At 46.6% G+C, this 25,991-nt stretch overlaps 1 protein-coding gene and 1 long non-coding RNA gene across 3 annotated transcripts in view; one reads left to right on the top strand and one right to left on the bottom strand.

Annotated features, from left to right (window-relative positions):
* LOC112645384 (uncharacterized) overlaps positions 1-13,274 on the top strand; it is a 206,574-nt gene extending 193,300 nt beyond the window's left edge. The window contains exon 9 of the long non-coding RNA XR_004813241.2: positions 13,141-13,274. This is a non-coding gene — a long non-coding RNA (uncharacterized LOC112645384). The remainder of the gene's footprint in view (positions 1-13,140) is intronic.
* The window catches only part of LOC112645377 (carcinoembryonic antigen-related cell adhesion molecule 1-like), a 157,546-nt gene that overhangs the window by 121,270 nt on the left and 10,285 nt on the right, over positions 1-25,991 (bottom strand). The window contains exon 1 of one of the 2 annotated variants that reach the window (XM_049094523.1): positions 14,083-14,263. The exons of the other annotated variant lie outside the window; for it this stretch is intronic. Within the exon in view, the coding sequence (XP_048950480.1) occupies positions 14,083-14,146 (64 nt within the window). The 5' untranslated portion in view covers positions 14,147-14,263. Of the gene's footprint in view, positions 1-14,082; positions 14,264-25,991 lie in introns of those variants that run through there. 2 annotated transcript variants of the gene reach the window in all.

Here is a 25,991-nt window from a genome sequence, read left to right as displayed (position 1 = left end):
TGCACCATTCCTGTTAGCCCAGGAACCCTGGGGCCCATCCAGCCCATGGCTGGATTCCAGGGTTCAACTTTGGCTATCTCAGGGGAATAAGAAATCTCAGGCCGGGGGGGGGGGGGGAGGGGTGCTGGATCCTGCCTCAGACGAGGTATATTCCTGGCCAGAATGGGACTTGCCTTGTCCGGGCTAGTCTAGGGGAGGCAGTGCATGCAAATGAAGCTAAATTGTTTGCTGGTCCTACCTTAAGCTGAGACAACCTGGATCCCAGTGAAAAGAGTAGGAGAAGGAGTGAACTTACCGGGTATGTGCACCTGCTGGCTGCACCATGGCCTGGGGGCAGAGACAGAGGTCAGCACCCAGAGTTGTAAAGAAGCTTGGGCCTACCATCCCAGGCAGGGACAAGTCCTGAGCTCTCAGGGTCCAGGGAAGAAGAAGCACCTCCCAGGGAGAGACCCATGGGCCATTTAGAGCACAGTGAGTGCCAGGTTATGACCCATGATCCAAACTCCAGAAGTCAGGGAATATGCACAGTGGAGTTCGCCTGTGGTGAAGCCCCAGAGAAAGGGTCAGAAACCCCATGGGGTGACTCTAGGAGTGGACACTGTGGGGCAGGACTACAGAGCTCCTAGACATGCCTGGGCTGAAGAGATACTTACCGGGGGTGGATGCTGGGCTCCGGAGTTCTTTGAGATCACAGCAGGGACTGACCCTAAGAAAGATCAGGCTTAAGTGTGAGGGTTGCAGGGCGAGGTCGCAGTTTTGTTGTTATAGTTGGGGATAAGGAGGAGAGTCAATCAGGCATGAGTTACAGAAACCCTCTCTCCACCACTGTTGTTTAGCAGGGCAAGGGTCCAGGAGAGGGGATAAGGAAAGGCGTTGGAGCAAGTCTGTCCTGGGCCCAGATACGATGCCTTAGAGGTTGATGGTGTCTAGGAGAACCTGTTCTGAAAAGTGATGGACCACCCAGGAAAGATATAGAACATGAGGATTTGAATTTGTAGAAGGGGCAAGGCTGCAGTGTCATGTTCAGGACATGTTGGGAACCCTGGGGATGCTGGATCCCTGAATGTGGGGCCCCTGCTGTGTAATTCCCTTGCCCCCTAAGGCCAGGAGATGCTGTATGTGACAATGACCCATCCTCTATCTCCATCTTCCTGGAAGAGGCATAAAGTACATCCCAGGACCTTCCCTAGGTGATCCCAGGTTCTCTGGTCTCACACAAGTGAGCGTGGTGCTGTCATGGTTCCTGCATCTGCAATTTGGGGTGACCATCCCACGTGCCCTGTCAGGTTCTTCCACTCTGCTGTGTGAGCTTCCCCAGGACCTCCCTTACATCCTGAGGCTGCAAATCCCCCCCACAGGACTCGTGGACTTAAATAAACCATGAGAAATGCCCTTTATTGAGCCCTTACTCCTGTCAGCACTGCTGTAGATTTGCCAAGTGAACCAGGACCACCCTGAGGAGCTGTTCCCCAATTGTGTCTAATTTACAACCAACGAGGCTGTGAAGGAAGCATCCAGGACTGCAGCTGGCGAGGAAGGAGCCAGATGGAATGAGAGGGACAATCCAGGGGGCAGTTGGGAGCCCTGGAAGAGCCACCGGAATCCTAGGTCAGGACTGGCTCTCCCTCCTGCCTGGAAGTCAGCTGTGGGACAGTGATCAGCTGTGAGAAATGCCATCATACCTTCTACTCCTTGTGTGGAGCAGGAGACACCCCAGGGCAGCCATGAGTGCTAGTCCGAGCAGAACCCCGAGTGCAATGCCAATGATGGACCCCAAACGGAGGCCTGTGCTGTTTCTTTTGTCTGAAATATGTAAAAAGGGAAGGGAAGGTGTATGAAGTCAAATCTGGGGATACCACGAGGGGCCAAGAAGGAAGGGCCTGCTTATGGAGGAAGTCAAGGCCACTAAGGTCTGGGTGGTTGTCACCACAGAGTCCTCACCCCCAGACTGCTGCATCACATCTCTTCCTCAGATGAAACCATGAAATTTCTCTAATTTTCATGTTGTCCCCCACCAGTACCACCATTCTGTTCATCTTCCTATCACAAAATGCTTCTCCCCTGTGTCTTCCCTTTCATTCTCATTGATACTCTTAAAGGGAGACCCTTATCTGTCCACTCAACGCTGATTAAAGGGAATAACATTACCTGATGACTTCTGAGGGCAGTTCTGTGTAAAGCACTTTGGATATACTTTATATTTAATCTCATCTGCTTCTCTGCTCTTGAGGGTGTAATCCCCACTGTGCAAAATGAGCGTCTAAGTGTGGAAAGGGCTTAACTAAATCAGTGAAGGTCACAGACCTGTAATGTGAGAAGACAACAGTGAATCCCAATTCCACGTGATATTACAGCTAGTCACAAAAAGGTTAATGACAAAAAACATAATAGCTGCTAAATTTGATTGAGTCCCAAATTTGTGTATGAAGCTGTCTCAGGATTTCATCTCATGAGCTCATATTAACAACCTTCACAACAGCCTTAAGATCCAGCTGTTGTTTCCACTTTTATAGGTGAGAACACTCAGGCTCAGGAGCTTGAGTGTCTTTCCCAAGGTCCAACAGCTGGTACATATCAGAACCAAAAGGCTACAAGATTATTCTTAGTCTGGTTATCTTATCCACAAAGTCCTACAGGCCTACATTTCCTGCAGGTCTTTATCCATCCCATGCCAGGAAAATATACAGGAAGGAAAGTGAAGGAGTTGAAGGTCACTCAAAGCTCACAATCACTCTGAGGGGATCACTTCAGCTGGAACTAACCAGGTTGGAGACCTCACACTGGTAATTCCCAGCAGCCTCCCTCCTGACAGGGCTTATGGGCAGGGTACTGTTGACCCGAGACAGCTCTATCCACACTATGAGCTTTAGATTCTGCCCATTGAAGAACCACTGGATGGAACCCCAGTGTTATTTGTGGAGCAGATCAGGACCACAGAGTCTTTCTGTTCTATGGCATTGGTATTATGTTCTATGTCTATGGCATTTCTGGCCTAGAGAGAGGGCTGGTTCACTGGATCTGTGGAGAAACAGAGGTAATGGAAGGAGCATGAGCCTGGAGCTTAGGCCTATGCTGTTTCCTCTGAGATCTTGGCCAACCTGAGGCCACAGTGAGCTATGTAATGGTGACTCGGGGAATGGCTCTGCTATCTGCAGAAGGATGAGTGTCTTTGTTCAAGTGTTGAATGTAAGGAGAGGGCTATGCCTCCCCCTCTGGCCCTCACATTGCCTCATTCACGTGTCTGCTCCGACTGGACAGCTCTGTAGTATCAGCAGCAGGAACATCTCCTATATCCATGTGTCCATAATCCTCATAATCGGGTGGCATTTTTCCCCCATGGATTCGTTTCTTCAATTTTTGTGACTTTAAAAGGTCAAGCCTCTTTCCTTACATCCTTTCATGGGGGAAGAAGACTCAAAACCCTTCCCTCTCTGTGTCCAAGGCAGCTTTATGGAAAATAGGGAAGGCAATTTACTAAGGAATGAGACAGGCTTCATAGCCTAGGATTCAAAAAGTTTTCAATCTACAGGATTTCTCACTCTGAAGCTTTTCACCTCCAGATCTGTGGGTTGACTCTCATGGCGAAAACCTCCTGTAGAGAAGTGGTTTACTGTATACAGAATACTGGCACCATTAGGAATACAAGAAACTACCACATCATAATAAAGATATATATGTAGGGATCTCTGGGTGGCACAGTGGTTTAGCGCCTGCCTTTTGCCCAGGGCACGATCCTGGAGACCCGGGATCGAGTCCCACGTCGAGCTCCCGGTGCATGGAGCCTGCTTCTCCCTCTGCCTGTGTCTCTGACTCTCTCTCTCTCTCTCACTGCGTACCTATCATGAATAAATAAAATAAAATAAAATAAAATAAAATAAAATAAAATAAAATAAAAAAATATATATGAAATGCCCGTAGCTAGCATCATACTCTATGATGAAGCACTGAAAATGTTTCTTCTAGTTTACATAGAATGTACATATACCATTTGAACAAGATGTAATCAACAGAGTTCAGAAATCCAAGTCAAAATAATTAGAAGGAAAAAACAGAATGCAACCAATTGGAAAGAAATAAGTACAATTATGTCTGTTTGCAGATGATATGAGATTATATGTCCAAAGACATAAAGATCCCCCTGAAAACTGTCAAACTCATAAATAATTTCAATAAATTTGCAGGATACAAAATCAACATACAAAATCTCTCTGTTGTTAGCATTAACAACAAACTACCCCCAAAAGAAATTAAAAGAAATGTCTCTTCATGTGTTCTTCACATTTCTTACCTGGATTCTTTGGTTTTTGGTTGTTGAGTTTGAAAAGTTCTTTATATATCTTGGATACTAGCCCTTTATCTGAAGTGCTATTTGCCAATACCTTCTCCCATTCTGTAAGGACTTTGTTGGGTTTTGTCAACTGTTTGCTGTGCAAAGCTTTGTATCTCAATGAAGTGGGCTCAGACTCCACATAGAGTTTACTTTTAAAAAAAAGTAAAAATTGAGGTTCCTGGATAGCTCAGTTGTTGAAGCATCCAAGTCTTGATCTCAGATTAGGTCTTGATCTCAGGCTTGTCTATTCAAGCCCCGTGTTGGATGTTATGCTTGCATAGAGCCGATTTAAAATACCTTTTTATTTTTTTTATTTTTTTTAAATACCTTTTTAAATAAAAAATAAAATAGAATACAGATACAAATTAAAGAAAAAAAAGAATGAGGACAGGGGATGATAGGGAGGGAGACACCTTAGATGAGCAGGTTGGGAAGTTTCTGAGTTTGGTGTTCTGTGTGGTCTTTGAAGCTCCTTTATGTTTAAGAAAACCTTTGCCTTTTCTGATGTTAAATGGATTAGTGCCTAGTGGTATAGCAGTCTAGTTGGCATTGCAGAGGAGAGAGGAGGAGAGTCACTCATGGCATTAACAGACGGTTGGGACAAGGAGAGCACATGTGCAAAGGTGACATTTCTCCCACTCTCAGGCACCAGAACAGGCATCAAGGGAACCCCTCGGAGTGGGTAGAGGCTCAGAGTCCTGGAAAGGTACCAGAGAATTGCTTCTTGGAATATCAACCATGATAAATGGCTGAGCCAGATGGTGCTTTTGGAGCCAGCACTCATTCTGGACTCCAGAGTACCCTTGGGGTTCACATAAAGACAGTATTTCTTCCCACAGTCATGACCCTCATGCAGTCCTGGACAACAGTAGCCATGCAGGACTTGTTGAGTGGAGCTTCCCTTTGTCTAGGAGTGTGTGCAGCTTGGGTGTACGAAGCCCAGGCATCCCCAGCTACTGGTAGCCTGAGACACCTTCCTTGCAGGGGCTGCCCTCCCAAATACATGTGCACAGGGATGAAAGCACGTGATGCAGAGGAAGACATAGACATGGCCAACACGGACATGAGAAAATGCTCTGCATCACTTGCCATCAGGGAAATACAAATCAAAACCACAATGAGATACCACCTCACACCAGTGAGAATGGGGGAAATTAACAAGGCAGGAAACCACAAATGTTGGAGAGGATGCGGAGAAAAGGGAACCCTCTTGCACTGTTGGTGGGAATGGGAACTGGTGCAGCCACTCTGGAAAACTGTGTGGAGGTTCCTCAAAGAGTTAAAAATAGACCTGCCCTACGACCAGCAATTGCACTGTTGGGGACTTACCCCAAAGATGCAGATGCAATGAAACACCGGGACACCTGCACCCTGATGTTTCTAGCGGCAATGTCCACAATAGCCAAACTGTGGAAGGAGCCTCGGTGTCCATCGAAAGATGAATGGATAAAGAAGATGTGGTTTATGTATACAATGGAATATTACTCAGCCGTTGGAAACGATGAATACCCACCATTTGCTTCAACGTGGATGGAACTGGAGGGTATTATGCTGAGTGAAATAAGTCAATCGGAGAAGGACAAACATTATATGGTCTCATTCATTTGGGGAATATAAATAATAGTGAAAGGGAATAGAAGGGAAGGGAGAGGAAATGGGTAGGAAATATCAGAAAGGGAGACAGAACATGAAGACTCCTAACTCTGGGAAACGAACTAGGGGTGGTGGAAGGGGAGGAGGGCAGGGGGTGGGGGTGAATGGGTGATGGGCACTGAGGGGGGCACTTGACGGGATGAGCACTGGGTGTTATTCTGTATGTTGGCAAATTGCACACCAATAAAAAATAAATTTATTATTAAAAATAAAGAAAGCAGGTGATGAATCTGAAGTCCCAGAGGAAGGGCCCTGGCTCAAGAGACACCATGGAGGGTAAAGGTGTAGGAGGAAAAGGCATCATTCAAAATGACAATGGCAGTTTTCAGGGTGACAATGATCCTGAGATTGCAGTCTTCATGACCTCACCACACAAGAAAAATAAATGGGATATACTCCAAAGAATGAAGAAACCTGGAGACCCACCTTCCGTACTCACATCCACCTGTCCTCAAACCTGAGCAGCCAAGGCACCTGAAGTCTGGGGACCCATCATGCAGGGGTTTGGGTGCCACAGGAGGGGTACTGTTTCTTATTCGATGTGCCATCAGAAGACTCTTATGAGATTGTGTATTTGTTGATGGATTGATTTGTATTCCAAAAGTGACATGATCTATTTTACATGATGATATTCTAGTGATATCACTCCTCTTGCTGGATGGAAAAGGCCCCGAGAGTGAAGACAGTGGAACCTGAGGGCAGCAGGCAAAGAGTGACCCCAGAGATTTCATACCCTGCTCTCCAGAGACTGTGAATATGTGACTGTATATGGCAACAGGGAATTAAGGTTGTAAATTGGCTAGCCTGTAGGAGGGAACTTATCTTGGGGGATACTTATGGATATGTATGTGTCAGGCTTCTGATCTACCAAACTCTAGGATTCAGCAACTGTGTTGCTTTAAGCCCCTAAGGTGGTGCTACTTTGTTACAGCGACAGTAGGAACTGAACCCATAAAAGACCAATTAGACCCAACCAGGTCCACATAGAAAACGGCGATTTGGACTGTGATCTTAGTGATGAAGAAAGTTTTGGAGAAAAAAAAAAGGAGAAAGTTTTGGAGAAATATGAAACATGTTGGGGCAGGTGGGAGACACGCAGAGTCTCTGGTGACAGATTCCACATGGGGCAGGTGGGACCAAGATTCAGTAGTGACTCTCATGATTCTCGTTGCAGCAGCCACGTAACAGGAAAGACCTTTCTTTTTTATTTTTATTTTTTAAGATTTTATTTATTTATTCATGAGAGACCCAGAGAGAGACAGAGAGACAGAGAGAGAGAGAGAGAGAGAGAGGCAGAGATACAGGCAGAGGGAGAAGCAAGCCCCATGCAGGGAAACTGATGTGGGACTTGATCCCGGGACTCCAGAATTTCGCCCTGGGCCGAAGGCAGGTGCTAAACCGCTGAGCTACCCAGATATCCCCAGGAAAGACCTTTAATAGAAGGAGCTGTGTGCAGGCTGAGGCTGAGTGAAAATGAGAGGTGAACATTTGAATTATGTGTGAATTAAGGCGGATGAGAGGGGATGCGGGGACTGGTTCAGCTTGGTCTCAGCTTATGTGAGAGGTGGAGGGACAAGTAAAAGAAATGAAAGACATCAAAATTAGAGAGAAGAAAAAAAAATTAGAGAGAAGAAAATGATCTTTGTCCACAAATGACATGAACTCACACACAGGAAACACTAAAGGGTCCACATAAAATATGTCTTAACTAATAAATGCAGCAAAGTTGTAAGATATGAAATTGATATGCAAAAATCAGTTGTATTTCTACACACTAACAATGAATAGTCTGAGGAGTAAATTACGAAAATTCTATTTACCACAGCATCAAGAAGAATAAAATACTTAGCAACTAATTTAACCAAGGAGGTGAAAGACTTACACACTGAAAACTACAGAGCATTGCTGAAAGAATTTAAAGACCTAAATAAATGGAAAGACATTCCATGTTCATGGGCTGGAATACTTAATATTGTAAGGATGACTGTACTACACAAAGTGATCTGCAGATTCAATACAATCTTGATCAAAACCCAAGACTCTTTTTTTTTTTTTTTGCAGAAATAGAGTATCTATCCTAAAATTCATATGGAATTTCAAGGGACCTCAAAATATCCAAAACAATCTTAAGAAAGAACAAAGGTGAAGGACTCATCTTTCCTGATTTCAAAACTTACCGCTAAACTACAGTAACCAAAACAGTGTAGTACTCGCATGAAGACAAACAAATAGACGAATATCATAGAGATTCCAGAAATAACCCTTACATACACGGTCAAACCATTTATGACAGGGGTGCCAAGACCATTCACATTGGAGAAAAGTCAGTCTTTCCAGCAAATGGGTGTTGGGAAATCAATATGTGCATGCAAAGGAACTGAACCCTTACTTAACACCAAAGACAAAAAAATTAACTAAATGTAGATCACAGACTTACATGTAAGAGTTAGAATAATACAAACTCTTAGAAAAAATACAGTGCGAAGCTTCATGACTTTGAATTTGGCAATATTTTCGTGGATATGAAAGTAAAAGCACAGGTAACAAAAGATAAATTGGGTTTCAATTTAAATTAAAAGCTTTTGTACATCAAAGGACACTATCAACAACAAAAAAAGACAACCCACAGAGTGGAATGAAATATTTCAATTCATATATCCCACAGGGGTTTAGTATCCATAATAGAGAACTACATCTCAACAACAAAAAATCTAATCAGAAATAGGCAGAGGACTTGAACAGACACATCTCCAAAAAAGACATCCAGATAGCCAAGAGCCACATGAAAAGATGCTCTACGTCATTCATCATCAGGGAAATGAAGATAAAAACCTTCATAAGATATCAACTCGTGTCCATTAGCATGACTATTATTAAAATAAAAAATTCAAAACAGAAAACAAGTGTTGGTGAGGATGTGGAGCTGGAAGTTCCCTGCCTCTCCTGTTCGGAATGTAAAACGGTGCAATCAATGTGGAAATGGTTTAGCAGTTCATCAAAAAATGAACAAAGAATTATCATTTGATTCAGCATCTCCACTTCTGAGTCTCTAATCTAAAGTACTGAAAGCAGGGGTTTCAATAGATATTTGTACACCCATGTTTCTAGAGCATTATTCACAAGAGCCAAATGGTAGAAAAAACCCAAAAGTTCATAAACAGACAAATGATACACAAAGTGTGATACACATACATGAGGGAATATTATTCAGTCTTAAAATGGAACAGAATTCTGATGGGCACCACACCATGGATGAACCCTGAAGACCTTATGCTAAGTGAAGAAATCCAGACACCGACACACACAAAAAAATATTCTTATGGTTCCACTTATTCAAGGTACTTAGAATAATCACAGTCATAAGAGACAGCGGGCAGGGTGGTGGTTACTGGGTTTAGGGGCAGGAGTGTTTAATGGATGGTGGTGATGGTTGCACAAAAATACAAATATACTACAGAACTGTATACCTAAAATGGTTAAAATGATAAAACTTATGTATATTTTACCACACAAAAAATGGTAGTTGAGGAAGAAAGGAATCTTGTGTAAGGTCACACAGTAAAAGCCAGACCTAGGATCAGAAACTAAGTGTATTTGATTCACAGACTTAGGTCTTCACCACACTCCCATTTTGTTTACTGAAATGGTCTCTGGTTCTATTCTGCTCTCCTGCCCTCTGGGCCTTCTATCATTTGCACATCACTGGTAGAGTTATCTTCTCAGGGAGATGTAACACAGGACAAGGTGTCATTTACCTTCCACATCCAGCCTGACAGGGTCACTTTTGCGGAAACTGACCGGATTGGAGACCTCACACTCGTATTTCCCAGCATCCTCCTTCCTGACAGGGTCTATGGTGAGGGTGCTGTTGTCCTGGGACAGCTTCTTCCTATCCGTGAGTATTAGAATCTGGCCATTGAAGAGCCACTGGATAGCGACCCCAGTGTTACTTGAGGAGCAGGTCAGGACCACAGAGTCATCTTCTGTGACTGTGGTGTTGCTGGCAGTGAGAAGGGGTTGGGACATTGACTCTGTGGAGAAACAGAGGAGGTGACAGCATGAGAGTGGGCCTGGGGCCCAGGGACCCAGGGAGCTCTGTCAAGGTGCCCCTGAGGATGGCCCTGCCTCCTGCACAAGGTTGAGTGTCTGTTCAGGTGGCAGTCTGTCAGGACAGGGCTGCCCCTCTAACAAGGGCCCTCTGTCACGTGTCTGCTCTTCCTGGATATCTCTGTAGCGTCAGCACCAGGAACCTTCTAAATCTCCATGTGCAGCATCCTCAACATCAGGGGGAATTTTATAGCCACTGGCTTCCTGGGAACATTTCCTGAGCTTTCTGAAAAGATCAGGCCCTCTCTCTAGTATGGTAGCTTTACATAGAAAGGGAAGGCATTTATTTCTCTTTTGTGAAACAATTAATTAGAAAATGAGAACAGCCCAGCCAGTCTTTCTGAGCTTAGGTTTGGAGAAGCTCCAATCTAAAGGGTTTCTCAGTCTGAATAAGACTTTTACTTTCTGCCTGTGGATTGACTATTACAGGGAGAACCTCTTTAGAGTAGTGGTCACAGTTTTCACAGAAGGCTGGTACTCTTAGCTGTGGGCATAAATATGTACTTTGGCATTGCTCCTTCTGTGCCATGAAGGGACGTCATGGGGGCATCTACCTATATTGCAGTGGGCACCATTATGCAGTGTTCTCTCAGTGGGGGATCAAATGTGCTGGGGTCACACAGTGTGAGAGAACTGGGAGACTGCAGAGTCAGGACACAGTAGAGGGGCTGCGTCAGGGCTCTCTCTTTCCCATTTCCCTGTGACCTCACTCCATGGAGGCTCTGGTACAACTGAGACACAGTTTGGCCAGATTACAGACAGGGGTGACTAAAGGGGGGGGCATCTAGGTTATTTAGTGGTTAAGTGTCTGCCTTTGACTCAGGTCATGGTCCCAGGGTCCTGAGATGAAGTCCTGCATTAAGCTCCCTGCTCATGTTCTCTCTCTCTCTCTCTCTCCCCCTAAAAATAAATAAACAAACAAACAAACAAACAAATAAACAAATAAATAAATAAATAAAATGTTTTCAGAGCAGGTGGTGACTGGAAGAGGCTCTGCTCTGAATTCTGTGTCCTCCAGGCAATAGCCTGGGAAGGTGGGCCTGGTCACTCAGGTTACCGGAAGAATCCAGAGAAGGCTGAAGGGTACAGGGACCTGTGCAGAGCATGACTAGTCCCAGCTGAAGAGGAGGAGGAGGAAGATGAAGGACATGGAAGGAACAGGGAGCCAGAAATGTCCCAGGCTGTGAGCAGGGGGGGTTACAAGTGACTTCAAAGACTCCAGGCAGGAAGAACCCACAGCTGACCCAGGGGCAGGGGCCAGGGCAGCCCTGCAAATCCTCCCATGGTGTAGCAACACCACAGGCATCAGGAGACTCTTCTCTGGGAGTGGCCTCAGGGGCTGGTGGTCAAAGGGACAGAACATGGCTCTCAGTCCCTGAATGGACAGGCAACAGGTATGGTCAGGACCTCCTAGGACTCTGCATCAGGGTCCAGATCTGAAGAGATTGGGAATCATTCATTCATTCCTTTCCTCCTTCATGAAAGAGCAATTGAGATGTTGGGCCCTGTGCGGGTTCAGGGTACATGGTCAGGAGGAGAGGGCGGAGTCCTTTCCCTTACACGCCCGTGGGATCACACCAACACATCAGGAAACAGTGAGTCCAGGTCCAGTGCAGGAGCTGTGGATCGGCCACTGAGGGGAGGCCTGGGCATTCCCCGCACTGACTCTGATCGTTGATGAAGGTAATTTAGTTCTTGAGTAAAACCATGAATTCTCCATTTGCTCTCCCTTCCCAGACCAGAAAACCTGCCTTGAGCTGTGGATCCCTAAGAAGAAAGGTCTGATCCACCAGCTGGTCTCAGGGTCCAAGATGCCTAATAAGGCCCCCTGGGTGGAGGAGGAGGAGATGGGGCCGAGGCTGCAGACAGACCCTGTGGGATTGTGATCTGCCTGCTGCTCTGGTCTGTGTGACTCTGATCCAACGTCTCCAACACTCTTTGCCTCAGTTTTCCCCAAATCAAAATTAAGTAAATGGCTTTCGATTTCGTGTGTTCTCTGTAATTAACCTAAATCTTTCACAATTACCTGACCTAAGGCTGGCTATAGAGGAGCTGCCCAATAAACATCTGTTATTTGCCTCTGTCAGAGACAGTTCCCTGGGCCAGATCCCAAGTGCAGGAGTTACTGCCAGGAGCATCTTCTCTCCTCTTCCTTCCTGGGGGTGCTGACCTTCCTCTGGGGTCTCCTGTCCTCCAGGGTGTTCACCACTGTCTCAGGAACCTTGCCTATCTCTGCTCTCCACCCCACCTCTCAGGTGAGGGACCAGGCTCTGCCCCTCCCCAGATTCTGAGCCCTAGCGGGTGACCCGCTCAGGAACCTCAGGACTCAGGCACCAGGAGATCATTGCTCCCAGTCAGCCCTGCCAGGAAGTCAAAACCCAAACCTAGCACAGACTCCCCTAGCTTGGTCACAGGAGTCAGAAGCCATGAAACAAACTCTAGGGAGTGGCTTTCTGGCCTGAGCTTCTATGTGAGGATCCCAGGGGACCCATCATGCCTGGCGCTAACTGGGCCCTGCAGGGTCTTTCTCAGAGTCATGATCACAGACAGGGAGGAGCTCCAGGGGCTGGACTGAATCTGTCTCCCTTTGCTGAGTTACACCTGTCAGGCTTGTTCTCTTTCCAGGGAATGTCTGCTGGAATCCTGGAAGTGAATTCTGATCTTTGGAAATGTGTCTCCTCTGTGTTCCTGCAGTAAATGCTTGAACCACTACAGGGACATAAAGCAGAGAGGGATGGAGGCCCAGTGCAGGCCTGTGAATCCTGTGTGTGTGAAGTAGAATTCCCCCCACCCGACACCAGAGGTGAGAGAGGCAGTACTCACGGAATACTCGGAGCTGTCCCCGTATTAGTGCAGTTTCAAATTTTTGGTTTATGATTTGTAGGATGTGGGATCCGGCATCATTCAGGGTGATGTTCTGGAACAGCAGGGATCCGTTGGGGTATATTGTCTCTCTGCCGCTGTATGCAGGCCCCGGGGTAGTGACTTTGGTGTCTATTACATATAATAGAATTTTATGGGTCGGCAATGCAGTTTCCCCTCTGAACCAGGTAAGGCTTGCTGTATCCCCAGGCAGATTGAGGACCCGCAGAAGAGCATCCTTCCCTTCAGCAGCATTGGGAGGCACAGACTCCACAGTGACTTGGGCAGTGGTGGGCGGGTTCCAGAAGGCTAAGAGTGAGACTACGAGGAAAGAGACGGATCAGTGTTTGGACCTGTGTTTTGGGATAGAGAGCTGGGGCCCTGGACATGGAGCAGATTCTAATCCCCCAGCTTCTTGGTGTGGGTGTGTAAACATGCATACATACCTGGGTGACTGTTTATGTCTCCTGCTGGTCAAAGTCAGTGGAATGATTATGCTAATTCCTGGCCTCTGAAGGTAATTTCCTCTGTTTTGAACCCTCTCCCTCAGATGTCTGTGGCTCGGACTGCCCTCAGATACCTGCTCACACTCAGGGGTTCTTGGGAGAAGCCTGTCCTGACCACCTCCTTGACGACCTTCTGTCTTAATGTCCTGACCTTTCCCTGCTCTGTTCCCTTCAGGGGGCTTGTCCTTACCTGACATGACTTTCTAGATGTCTCTGCGGGTCTGTCTTCCTCCTAGAGAAGTGAGCTCAGGGAGCAGGGACTGGTCTGCTCTGTGCTGTCCCCCGGGGTGGCCCCGCTGCAAATACCAGGGCTGAGCGTCCCCAGGGCCCTCCGAGTCTGGCGCTTATCGGTCAGGACCCCAGGGTGGTGGCAAGGCCAGGGTTTAGGGTCCCTGGGTGTGGTTCCCGTCAGGTTGCAAAACTGAGTCCCCGGTGAGGAGGCCCTTGGGACCCAGCCCCTCACTCCCCACTTGCAGATCCCGAGGCCGCCCCGTCGCTGAGCCGGCTCCCCCGCCCCGCCCGCCGCCCCGTCCCCTGCGGAGCCCCGTCCGCCCCCCCAGGCCCCAGGCCCCAGGCCGCCGCTCCCCCGTCCTCCTGCCCCTCCCAGGGGATCGGCCCCCTCACCGGCCAGCAGGAGCTCCTGCCAGGGGCCGCGCCCTGCTCGGGGAGAGGCCGAGGGGGGCTCCATGGTGCCCGCTGCCCGCTCCGTCCGGCCGGGGTGAGAGCAGCTGCCGCCGCGCAGACGCTCGGGCCCCGCGGTCCGCCCCACAGCGCCGCGTCCTTCCCCCTCCGCGCGGGGCCGCCTCTGGGGGCGGGGCCTGGTCACGCGGGCCGGGCGGGGGCTCGCCGGCCCCCCCCCTCCCCGACGGCAGGTCCCGGGGTTCCCTTCCTCTGTCCCGGTGGGGGTCCCCGCAGCTGCTGAGGCCTCCGGTCTTCAGCGGGGATTTCCCGGCAGACGCGAGCGCGCGCACACGGCCTGCTTGGCCCGAGCACGAGCCCGGGGCGTCGGGTCCGGGGCGCGCCCCGCAGCTGGGGGCGAGGTGCAGGGTCCGCGCCCCCACAGCCCTCCCTCCTGGCCCTGGGGCTTCCCCCTGCAGAGCGGGAGCCCGCGGCCGCCTCCAGAGCCTGTCCCGGGACGTCACCCCCACCGGGCCTGGGGATCACCTGGGGAACGTCATCAAGACTGCGGAGGCCCAGGTGACCCCTGGACAGGCTGCTTTAGCAGATGCGCAGCCAGGCTGAGACCCCGGGACGTGGCGCCGGGGCCGCCTCTGCTCTGCGCCCACGGAGGGAGGGTCCGCAGATCCTGTGGAAAAGCAGATCTGACTCGGCAGGTGTGGTGTGGACCCCGGAGCCTGCATCTAACCAGCTCCCAGGGGACGCGGATCCTCCTGGCTCCGGGGGGCAGGCTTTGAAGAGCCGGGCTGAGGGGGACCCGGCTCCCTGAGAGGGTGACCCTTGTCCCTTCCCTCAGTGGCCTGTGCTGTGTCCTGGCCTTGAGTCTGTGGGCACCACACACACAGCCCAGGGTCCCCAGATCCAGGGGATCGTTTCCCTTGGTAACAGAGAAGCCCAGCTGGGCAGGGTCTCCCCAGTGATCTCACCTGCTCTGGGGAGGATGGATTTCCTCCTGGCAGCAAGGTCACAGAGAGGACTCTGGGGGTGAGAAAGGGGCAGGCTTGGTGATGACTGGTGAGGATCCAGTGTCCATCCCTGGGTGTCACCTGCCTGGCATATGCTTCCAGGGACAGAGCCTCAGGACCAGGTGTCTCATTTCAGTCACGAGATAGGAAGGGGGTTTCCTCGTGTCCAGGGAAGAGAAGATGGTGGTGGCAGATTAGGTGGCTTGAGGTTCTCTGGTCCGCAGAGAAGGATTTGAGGAGCCCCTCCCTCTCAGAGTCAGTTGGCTGGACTGTGGCCCAGAGACTGTTCATGTGCTCCTGAGTGTGCCGGCAGCCTGTGTCCTCTGCCTGGGGAACACTCCTGTGGTCACACCAGCTCCCCCTGGCTGATGGAGTAAAGTGGGGGCTGTACAGGGACCCCTGATGGATCGGGATACTCCAAAGTATTTGTCAGGACACAACAGGCACGTGGGAAGGACCAGAGGGTCTGTTGCAGAAAGGATTGAAATCAGGCTCCTGCTCCAAGTCTTTAGCCAAAGCCAGCTTAGGGGTTTCTTTTCCTGGGTGTTGCCTGGATGTACCCCTGTCTCCTCCTGGAGGCACTGCCAGGGGCTGCACCCGGGATGCACCGGGCTCCAAAGGATGTGGGTGGCCCTGAGCCCTGGGCAGAGGTGAGGGCTGGTCAGCCCGGGGCCTGGTCCCTGTGGGTCCTAGACTGCCTGAGTCCATCCCAGGGCAGGGTGAGCCTGGGAGAGGACAGGCACTGTCCAGAAGATTCCTGAGCCTGTGTCAGGAGAATTATCCACCCAGGGATGTGTTCCCTCAGAGGAGCTCTCTGTCCTCCAGATTTCAAGGCATGATCCTGTATGGACTTTTCAGAGTTTGGAAGAAACACACAATGGGGGTCTGGACACCACAACGCCCTCTCTCCTCATCACAGCCCAGGGGTGGGGGCACTGCCTTCAAGTCATCTGTGTCCCTGTCTGTCTTCTCTGCTCTGGGTGTCCCCACAGGAACCAGGAGCTGGAGCGGCTCCACCCAGACTCAGCTGAGGGATCCCAGCGCTGCCTCTGGAAAGGGGAGGAGACCCTCAGCCCCTTGGATACAAAGGCGGATCTTGGGTTCTCCTGTCCCACCTGCAAGGAAACGTCCCCTGGTTCCCCAGGCCTCCATGGGCTGCTGAGAAATCTTCAGGGAGACACAGCAGGGGTCTCCACAGACCAGGGGCCCTCAGGATGAGGAGCCTGGGAGTCAGGAGCAGGAGGACTGTGCGTGTGTGAGACTGAGGTGGGTCAGGGCCTGCTGGGCTGTGGGGCCCTGAGCAAGGCTGTTGGCAACAGAGCGGCTCTGCCGCCCTCTGCTGGACAAGGAGGGAAGGAGGGAAGACAGGGTCCTACCCTGCAGTTGGCTATTTTTAGAAATTTGTACTTTAAGTAATATTTCATTTATGTATATGTAATTTTAACAACGTTATTGAGATATAGTGGACATATAGGAAACTCACCAGGGATGCCTGGGAGTTCAAGTCTGCCTTTGGCTGAGGTGATGATCTCCTGGTTCTGGATGGAGCGCCACGTGGGACTCCCTGCTCAGTTAGGATTCTACCTCCTCTTTTACCCCTCCCTCTTGCTCCCGCTCTCTCTCCCGGTAAAGAAATAGGTTAAACTCAACCTATGTAAAGTACACAGTTTATTACGTTTTCCCATGTGCGTGCACCACAGACATCATTCCTACGTGAAAGTAGTGAATATGTCCCTTCCACTCAAAAATCTCCTCATGTCCTCTCTATTCTCTTCTTTTATTCCCTCTTAACCCTCCTTACCCATGTTCACATGAACCTTACATTTTATTGTTGTTATACATTTGTTTCAATTTTTAATTAAAAAAATAGAATTATATAATACGATTTGGCTCCTGAGTAAGTTCTTTACTTGGTGTGGTTTAAAAAAATTCACCCAGGGCAGCCTGGGCGGCTCGGTGATTTGGTGCCTGCCTTGGGCCCAGGGCATGATCCTGGAGGCCTGGGATCGAGTCCCGCATCGGGCTCCCCACATGGAGCCTGCTCCTCCCTGCCTGTGTCTCTGCCTCTTTCTCTCTGTCTCTGTCTCTCAATAATAAATAAATAAAATCTTTTTAAAAAATTCACCCATTGGTACATTTGTTTTGTGGATTCACCATTTTTTCTCTTTACACCCTTAGTTGTATTACACTGGAAACATGCAGAAGAAGGTCTTTTTCAAAAATTCATTCACTCACTTAGGGACATTTCTGTTGTTTCCACCTCTGGACTATTACAAGTAGACCTGCCAGGAACTTTTGCGCAGCAGTCTTTGAGATGGGTGTGTGGTCTCATATCTCTTGGGGAGAGTTGCACCCAGGAGGGCAGTGAAGGGATCGTTGAGGAGGCACATGTTTACTTTGTTGAGGAACATGCTAGATTGTTTCCCAAAGTATTGTAATTTTACTTTCTCACTAGCAATGTATGAGAGTGCCCGCTGCCCTCATGCTCAACAACACTAATCATGGACAGTCTTTTAAATTTTTTGCCAGTCTGATGTATGAGAAGTGGCATCTCAGGGTGCTGTTTGCTTTGGTTTCAACTGTGAAAACATTTATCATTGTCTTTTATCTTCCTTTCACTTTATTAACAGGTCATATGAGATCTAGCCACTTAATAGTGTTACATTTTACCTATATACTACATCCTCCTCAACCATTCATCTGTGTAGGACATTTAAGTTGTTTCCATATCTGGGCTGTTGGGAATAGTACTGTAATGAGCACTGGTGTGCTCCTGTCTCCTCAAGATATTGCTTTTGATTCTTTTGAAGAATTATCTAGAAGTGGGATTGCTGGATCGTATTGTAGTTTTATCTTCAATATCTTGAGGAACCTCCATACTATTTTCCAGAGTGGCTGTAGCAGCCTGCATCCCCACAAACAGTGTATGAGGGTTCCCCTTTCTCTGCATCCTCACCAACATTTACGGTTTCCTGACTTGTTAATTTTAGCCATTCTGACTGGTGTAGGGTGATAACTCATGTGGTTTTGATTTGTATTTCCCTGATGCCAAGTGATATGGAGCAGTTTTTCTTGTGTCTCTTGGCCATTTGTAGGTCTTCTTTGGAGAAATGTCTGTTCATGTGTTCTGCCAATTTCCTGACTGGATTTTTTGTTCTTTGAGTGTTGAGTTTCATAATTTCTGTTAGATTTTGGATACCAGGCACATACTGAGAATAAATTTGCAGATATCTCTTCCATTCCGTAAGTTTCCTTTGAGTTTTGTTGTCTGTTTCCTTTCTTGTACAGAAGCTTTCTATCTTGATGCAGTCCCAAGAGTTCATTTTTGCTTTTCTTTCCCTTGTCTTTGGAGACATGCTAGCCCATTTAAAATCAGATCATTTGTTTGTTTCGTTTTTACTATGCTGTTGTAGGAGTTCCTTATATATGTTATATATAAACCCCTTATCTGTACATGTTCTGAAAATGTTTTCGCCCATTTGCTCGGTTGCCTTTTCATTTTGTTCATGATTTCCATTGCTGTACAGAAACTGCTTAGTCTGATATAGGTCTACTTATTGATTTTCATTTCTGTTGCCTGTGTTTTTTGTGTCATATACATGAAGTCATTACCAAGAAGAATGTCATCAATCTTTTCGCCTATGTTTTCTCTTAGGAGTTTTACTGTTTGGGGTCTTTAAAAAATTATTTGTTTATTCATTAAAGACAGAGAGAGAGAGAGAGAGAGAGAGAGAGAGAGGAGAGAGAGGCAGAGACACAGGCAGAGAGAGAACCAGGCTCCACACAGGGAGCCCGATGTGGGACTCGATCCTGGGACTCCAGGATCACGCCCTGGACTAAAGGCAGGCACTACACTGCTGAGCCACCCAGGGATTCTCCACTGTTTAGGGTCTTATATTTAAGTCATTGATCCAGTTTGAGTTGATTTGTATATGTGTAAAGTAAGTGTGCCATTTCATTCTTTTGCATGTGGCTATCCACATTCCCCAGTATCATTTGTTGAAGAGACTCTATTTCCCACTGTGTTTTCTTGACACCCTTGTTGAAGATCCTTTGATCATACATGCATGGATGTCGTTCAAGGCTCTTTGCTTTGTTCCACTACTGTTTCCCTCTGTCAATACTGGTACCTGGCAGACAACTGGTTCTGAACTGGGTTCAGCTGCTCACACCTCAAGAATCCACACTTGAGAGACAAGTGATGGTAGATGCACTCCTTGGAGTGCTGTCACCATGCCTTACTTCTATGATGATAGCAGTTTTGCAAGTAGTTTGACATTAAGGAGAGTGATGCCTCCAGCTTCATTCTTCTTGCTCAAGTGGACTTTGGCTATTTGGTGTATTTTGCAGTTCCATTGATATTTGAGAATTGCTTTTTTTCTCTTTGAGAAATTCTGTTGGCGAGTTGATGGGGATTACATTGCATCTGTAGGTCATGTTGAAGACTATAGATATTTTAACACAAATTTTCCAACCCATGGACAGGTGATAGCTTTTCAATTATTTGACTGTGTTTCAATTTTTTCATCAATGTCTCATAGATTTCAGTGTGTTTATCTTTCCCCTCCTTGGTTACATCTAGTCGAAATTATCTGATTGTTTCTTTTTCTTCTTCCTCTTTTTCACAGGAAACTTTGAATTATTTTACTTAGCTGTAAAGAAGTTAGTTGCAACAAAATTTCTTTTCTGTGAGGATAGCTCCCAACATGTTCTTCAACACAGGAAAACATTTACTGTTCAATTTCATTGAGAGTCTTCCACAGAAAGCATACTGATAGACTGAGACTATCACAGTGTCTGTTCCACTCTATTATTTTCAAGTATACTTGCAATTTCAAAGGTGTACCAATTCAGAGGTGTAAGAAACTTCATTGGCTTGGATACAGAGCTTAGGAGGGTGAAGGCTGTGAATGGCTCTTTTCATTTAGTGCATGCCTGATTTTCCATTCTTCATACATAAACAGAGAGTGCCTGCTTTTCATGGACCAAAAAAGAGCAAATCTTCCAAGGAATGGAACTTACCCTGGCATTCTCTGAGGTATGAAGCCAATCCAAAGCCAAATGCCAAGATACCAGCCAGTGTATTTTTGGGCAATGATCTAAACAACAGACTCTGCTTTCTTGATGATGGCAAATGGGGCCTTTGTCTTGCTTTCCATGAGTAGACACTGAAGCCACGTTGTCTATGTCTTTGCTTCTCTTGTAGTTGAGTGTACTCTGCTTATTCTTTGACCCAAAATTGTGGGGTTTGCGGATTGCCTCCCAGGCAGTGTCTCTGGTGCCCACAGAGCAGAGCTCACCTGCCTCTGCCACTACAGATGGACTATTGCCTGCCTGCAGGTGCCTGCCTCTACCCTTCATGGGACCAGCAGAACAAAGTATGTCATAGTTCCTGATGCCTTTGTAAATGGATGATTTTATTTATTTTCCAGATAGTTTCCCGTATGTTCCTTGCAATGTATATTGTAAATGCACTGACATCTGTATATTGATTTTGCATCCTGAAACTTCTATATTTGTTTATTTTTCTGACAGTTGTTCATGTAACCTTTAGTGTTTCTATACAAAATACCATGTCATCCACAAATAAAGACAATTTTACTTCTTTTCCATCATGAATGCTTTTTTATCTTTCTCTTGTTTATTTGCTCTGGAAAATACTCTCAGAACTATGTCAAATAGATGTGGTGATAATGAGCACCCTTGTATTGTTTCTGGTTCCATAAGGGAAGCTTTCCTGAAATTAAAAAAGAAATGAAATGAGATGCCATCCAAACTGGAGGTACTGACGATGAGGGTTAATGAGGTAGAAGAAAGAGTGAGAGACATAGAAGATAAGTTGAGAACAAGGAAGGAAGCTGGGGAAAAAAAGAGAAAAACTATTAAAAGGCCATGATGAAGGGTAAAGGGAAATAAATAATAGCCTCAGAAGGAAAAATCTATGTATAACTAGGATTCCAGAGAGTGCCGAGAGGGACAGATGGCCAGAAAGCATATTTGAACAAATCATGGCTGAGAACTTCCCTAACTTGGGGAGGGAAACAGGCATTCAGATCTAGGAGAGAGGAGGCTTCCCCACCCACCAAATCAATAAAAACCATTCAACACCTCGACATTTAATAGTGAAACTTGCAAATTCCAAAGATAAAGAGAAAATCCTTAAAGCAGCGAGAGACAATAGACTCCTAACTTACTGGGGAGAAATATTAGATTAACAGCAGACCTCTCCACAGAGACCTGGCAGGCCAGAAAGGGCTGGCAGGATATCTTCAGGGTCCTAAATGAGAAGAACATGCAGCCAAGAGTACTCTATCCAGCAAGGCTCTCATTCAGAATAGAAGGAGTGATAAAGAGCTTCCAGGATAGGGAGAAACTGAAAGAATATGTGACCACCAAACCAGCTCTGCAAGAAATATTAAGGGGGACCCTGTAAAAGAAAGAGGAAGCCCAAAGAAATAATCCGCAAAAACAGGGACTGAATAGGTATTACGATGACACTAAATTCATATCTTTCAATAATTACTCTGAGCATGAATGGGCTAAATGATCCTATCAAAAGATGCAGGGTTTCGAACTGGATAAAAAGCAAGACCCATCTCTTTGCTGTCTACAAGAGACTCATTTGAGACCTAAGGACACCTCCAGCCTGAAATGAAAGGTTGGAGAACCATTTGGCATTCAAATGGTCCTCAAAAGAAAGCTGGGGTAGCCATCCTTATATCAGATAAATTAAAATTTATCCCAAAGACTGTAGTAAGAGATCGAGAGGGACATTATATCATAATTAAAGGGTCTATCCAACAAGAAGACCTAACAATCATGAATATTTATGCCCCCAATGTGGGAGCTGCCAAGTATATCAATCAATTAATAACCAAAGTAAAGACATACTTAGATAATAATACACTAATAGCAGCAGACTTCATCACAGCACTTTCTGCAAATGACGCATATTCTAAGCACAACATCACCAAAGAAACAAGAGCTTTGAATGATACACTGGACCAGATGGATATCACAGATATATACAGAACTTTCCATCTGAATGCAATTGAATACACGTTCTTCTCAAGTGTACATGGAACTTTCTCCACAATAGGCCACATACTGTGTCAAAAATCAGGTCTCAACTGATACCAAAAGATTGGGATTGTCCTCTGCATATTTTCAGACCACATGCTATGAAACTAGAACTCAATCACAAGAAGAAATATGGAAGACACTCAAACACGTGGAGATTAAAGAGCATCCTAGTAAAAGATGAATGGGTCAACCAGGATATTAGAGTAGAATTAAAAAGATTCATGAAAACTAATGAAAATGAAGATACAACCATTCAAAAATCTTTGGGATACAGCAATAGCAGTCCTGAGAGGGGAAATACATCCCAATACAAGCATCCCTCAAAAAATTGGAAAAAACTGAAATACACAAGCTAATCTCACACCTAAAGGAACTGGAGAAAAAACAGCAAATAAAACCTACACCAAGCAGAAGAAGAGAGATAATAAAGATTCAAGCAGAACTCAATGAAATAGAGACCAGAAGAACTATAGAACAGATCAACAAAACCAGGAGTTGGTTCTTTGACAGAAGGGAAGCTTTCAACCTTTCACCATTGTATATGATGTTTGCTGTGAGATAGTCAAATATAGCTTTTATTATGCTGAGGAGTGGCATCCTCTATATTATTCTATGCTTGTAATTTCTGCATATCTGCATCTTTGACAAAAAATGCCCACTGATCAGAAAGGATTACACTCTTGCACTATTGGTGGGAATGTAAGGCTGGCAGTCACTCTGGAAAACACTACAAAGATTCCTCAAATGTTAAGAATAGAACTTCCCTGTGATCCAGCAATTGCACTGCTAGGTATTTACCCAAGGGATACAAAAATACTAATTCGAAGGGATACACTCTGATGTTTCTAGCAGCATTATTTACATTAGCCAAATTATGGAAACAGCCCAAACATCCAGCAGTTGTTGAATGGATAAAGATGATGTGGTGTGTATAATATAATATACCATTATATGTGTATTATGACTCAGCCATAGAAAAGAATGAAATCTTTCATTTCCATCAATGTAGATGGAGTTAGATTGCATTATGCTAAGTGAAAAGGTCAGTGAGAGACAGAGAAATACCGTATTTCACTCCTGTGGAATTTATGAAACAAAAAAAAATTAGAGCATAGGAAAAAGGGAGAGAGAATTAGGAAAACCAAGAAACAAACTCTTCACTACAGAGAATGAATTTATGGTTGTCAGAAAGAAGGTAGGTGGGGGGATGAGTGAAATAGAAGATGGGGATTAAGCAGGGCACTTGCTGTGATGAGCACCGGGTATTGTAAGGAAGTGTTGAATCACTGGATTGTCATCTACGAAAAGCCCACAGCAAATATCATTCTCAATGGGGAAGCACTGGGAGCCTTTCCCTTAAGATCAGGAATAAGACAGGGATGTCCACTCTCACCACTGCTATTCTACATAGTACTAGAAGTCCTAGCCTCAGCAATCAGACAACAAGAAGAAATAAAAGGCATTCAAATAGGCAAAGAAGAAGTCAAACTCTCCCTCTTTGCCAATGACATGATACTCTACATAGAAAACCCAAAAGCCTCCACCCCAAGATTGCTAGAACTCATACAGCCATTTGGCAGTGTGGCAGGATACAAAATCAATGCCCAGAAGTCAGTGGCATTTCTATACACTAACAATGAGACTGAAGAATGAGAAATTAAGGAATCAATCCCATTTACAATTGCACCCAAAAGCATAAGATGCCTAGGAATAAACCTAACCAAAGAGGCAAAGGATCTATACCCTAAAACTATAGAACACTTCTGAAAGAAATTGAGGAAGACACAAAGAGATGGAAAAATATTCCATGCTCCTGGATTGCAATGTACACGTTTTTTGTTTTTTTTTTTTTTTTTTAATCTTTATTTATTTATGATCGTCACAGAGAGAGAGAGAGAGACAGAGACACAGGCAGAGGGAGAAGCAGGCTCCATGCACCGGGAGCCCGACGTGGGATTCGATCCCGGGTCTCCAGGATCGCGCCCTGGGCCAAAGGCAGGCGCCAAACCGCTGCGCCACCCAGGGATCCCGCAATGTACACGTTTAATGCAATCCCTATCAAAAAGCCATGGACTTTCTTCAGAGAGTTGGAACAAATTATTTTAAGATTTGTGTGGAATCAGAAAAGATCCCGAATAGCCAGGGGAATTTCAAAAAAGAAAACCATATCTGGGGGCATCATAATGCCAGATTTCAGGTTGTACTACAAAGCTGTGATCATCAAGACAGTGTGGTACTGGCACAAAAACAGACACATAGATCAATGGAACAGAATAGCGAATCCAGAAGTGGACCCTCAACTTTATGGTCAACTAATATTTGATAAAGGAGGAAAGACTATCCACTGGAAAAAAGACAGTCTCTTCAATAAATGGTGCTGGGAAAATTGGACAGCCACATGCAGAAGAATGAAACTAGACCATTCTCTTGCACCATACACAAAGATAAACTCAAAATGGATGAAAGATTTTATGTGAGACAACATTCCATCAAAATCCTAGAGGATGGGGATCCCTGGATGGCACAGCGGTTTGGCGCCTGCCTTTGGCCCAGGGCGCCATCCTGGAGACCCGGGATCGAGTCCCACGTCGGGCTCCCTGGTGCATGGAGCCTGCTTCTCCCTCTGCCTGTGTCTCTGCCTCTCTTTCTCTCTCTCTCTCTGTGACTATCATAAATAAATAAAAATTTAAAAAAATCCTAGAGGAGAACACAGGCAACACCCTTTTTGAACTGGGCCACAGTAACTTTTTGCAAGATTCATCCATGAAGGCAAGAGAAACAAAAGCAAAAATGAACTATTGGGACTTTATTCTTTTTATTTTTAATTTATGATAGTCACAGACACACACAGAGAGAGGCAGGTGAGTGTGGGCAATTGAATGTTCTACCAGGTGAGTGTGGGCAATTGAATGTTCTGGTCCCTGAAGCCCAAAGGGGCCGTGGGTTTGACCAAGCCTGCCCTAGGCTGTGCTCTCAGTTTCAGAAAATAGAAGAGCAAGGGGAACAGGGGGTAGTAGGGGGAAGAAGGGGCTTGAGGCAGAAACATGCCTCATGGCCAAGGTCCCAGAGAGCGGCCAGGTGGGACTAGAACCTGAAAGTCACACAGATAAGTTCACAGAAGGTTACAGGGGCTCAGAGGCCTCTTCTTGTTTTACAGGAATTACAACACCCTGAGAAAAACATTTACTGCCAGATCAACCACAAAGCAGAAGTGGCTTCCTAATTACCTCATGGCACTTCTCCTTCCTATCACAGCTCCTGCTGTGGAGCTGGGCAGGGAGTCCTAACAGGAGAGAATGGGTGTTGGTAGCAGAGAGGAAGGGTCATTTCTCTACAGGAGTGACCAGTTCCGCCTCTTGAACAGCATTCTACAAATCTTTTGACCCATAACCCTCTCCCAGACCACTCCCCACTGTACTCCCTGCACCATTCCTGTTAGCCCAGGACCCCTGGGGCCCACCCAGCCCATGGCTGGAATCCAGGGTTCAACTTTGGCTATCTCAGGGGAATAAGAAATCTCAGGCCGGGGGTGGAGGGGTGCTGGATCCTGCCTCAGAAGAGGTACATTCCTGGCCAGAATGGGACTTGCCTTGTCCGGGCTAGTCTAGGGGAGGCAGTGCATGCAAATGAAGCTAAATTGTTTGCTGGTCCTACCTTAAGCTGAGACAACCTGGATCCCAGTGAAAAGAGTAGGAGAAGGAGTGAACTTACCGGGTATGTGCACCTGCTGGCTGGACCATGGCCTGGGAGCAGAGACAGAGGTCAGCACCCAGAGTTGTGAGGAAGCTTGGGCCTACCATCCCAGGT

This window comes from Canis lupus, chromosome 1 (assembly GCF_003254725.2).
Source record: "Canis lupus dingo isolate Sandy chromosome 1, ASM325472v2, whole genome shotgun sequence".
Taxonomy (NCBI): Eukaryota; Metazoa; Chordata; class Mammalia; order Carnivora; family Canidae; genus Canis; species Canis lupus.
Note: the sequence above shows the minus strand (reverse complement) of the source record. Positions and strands in the feature narration are given on the sequence as shown.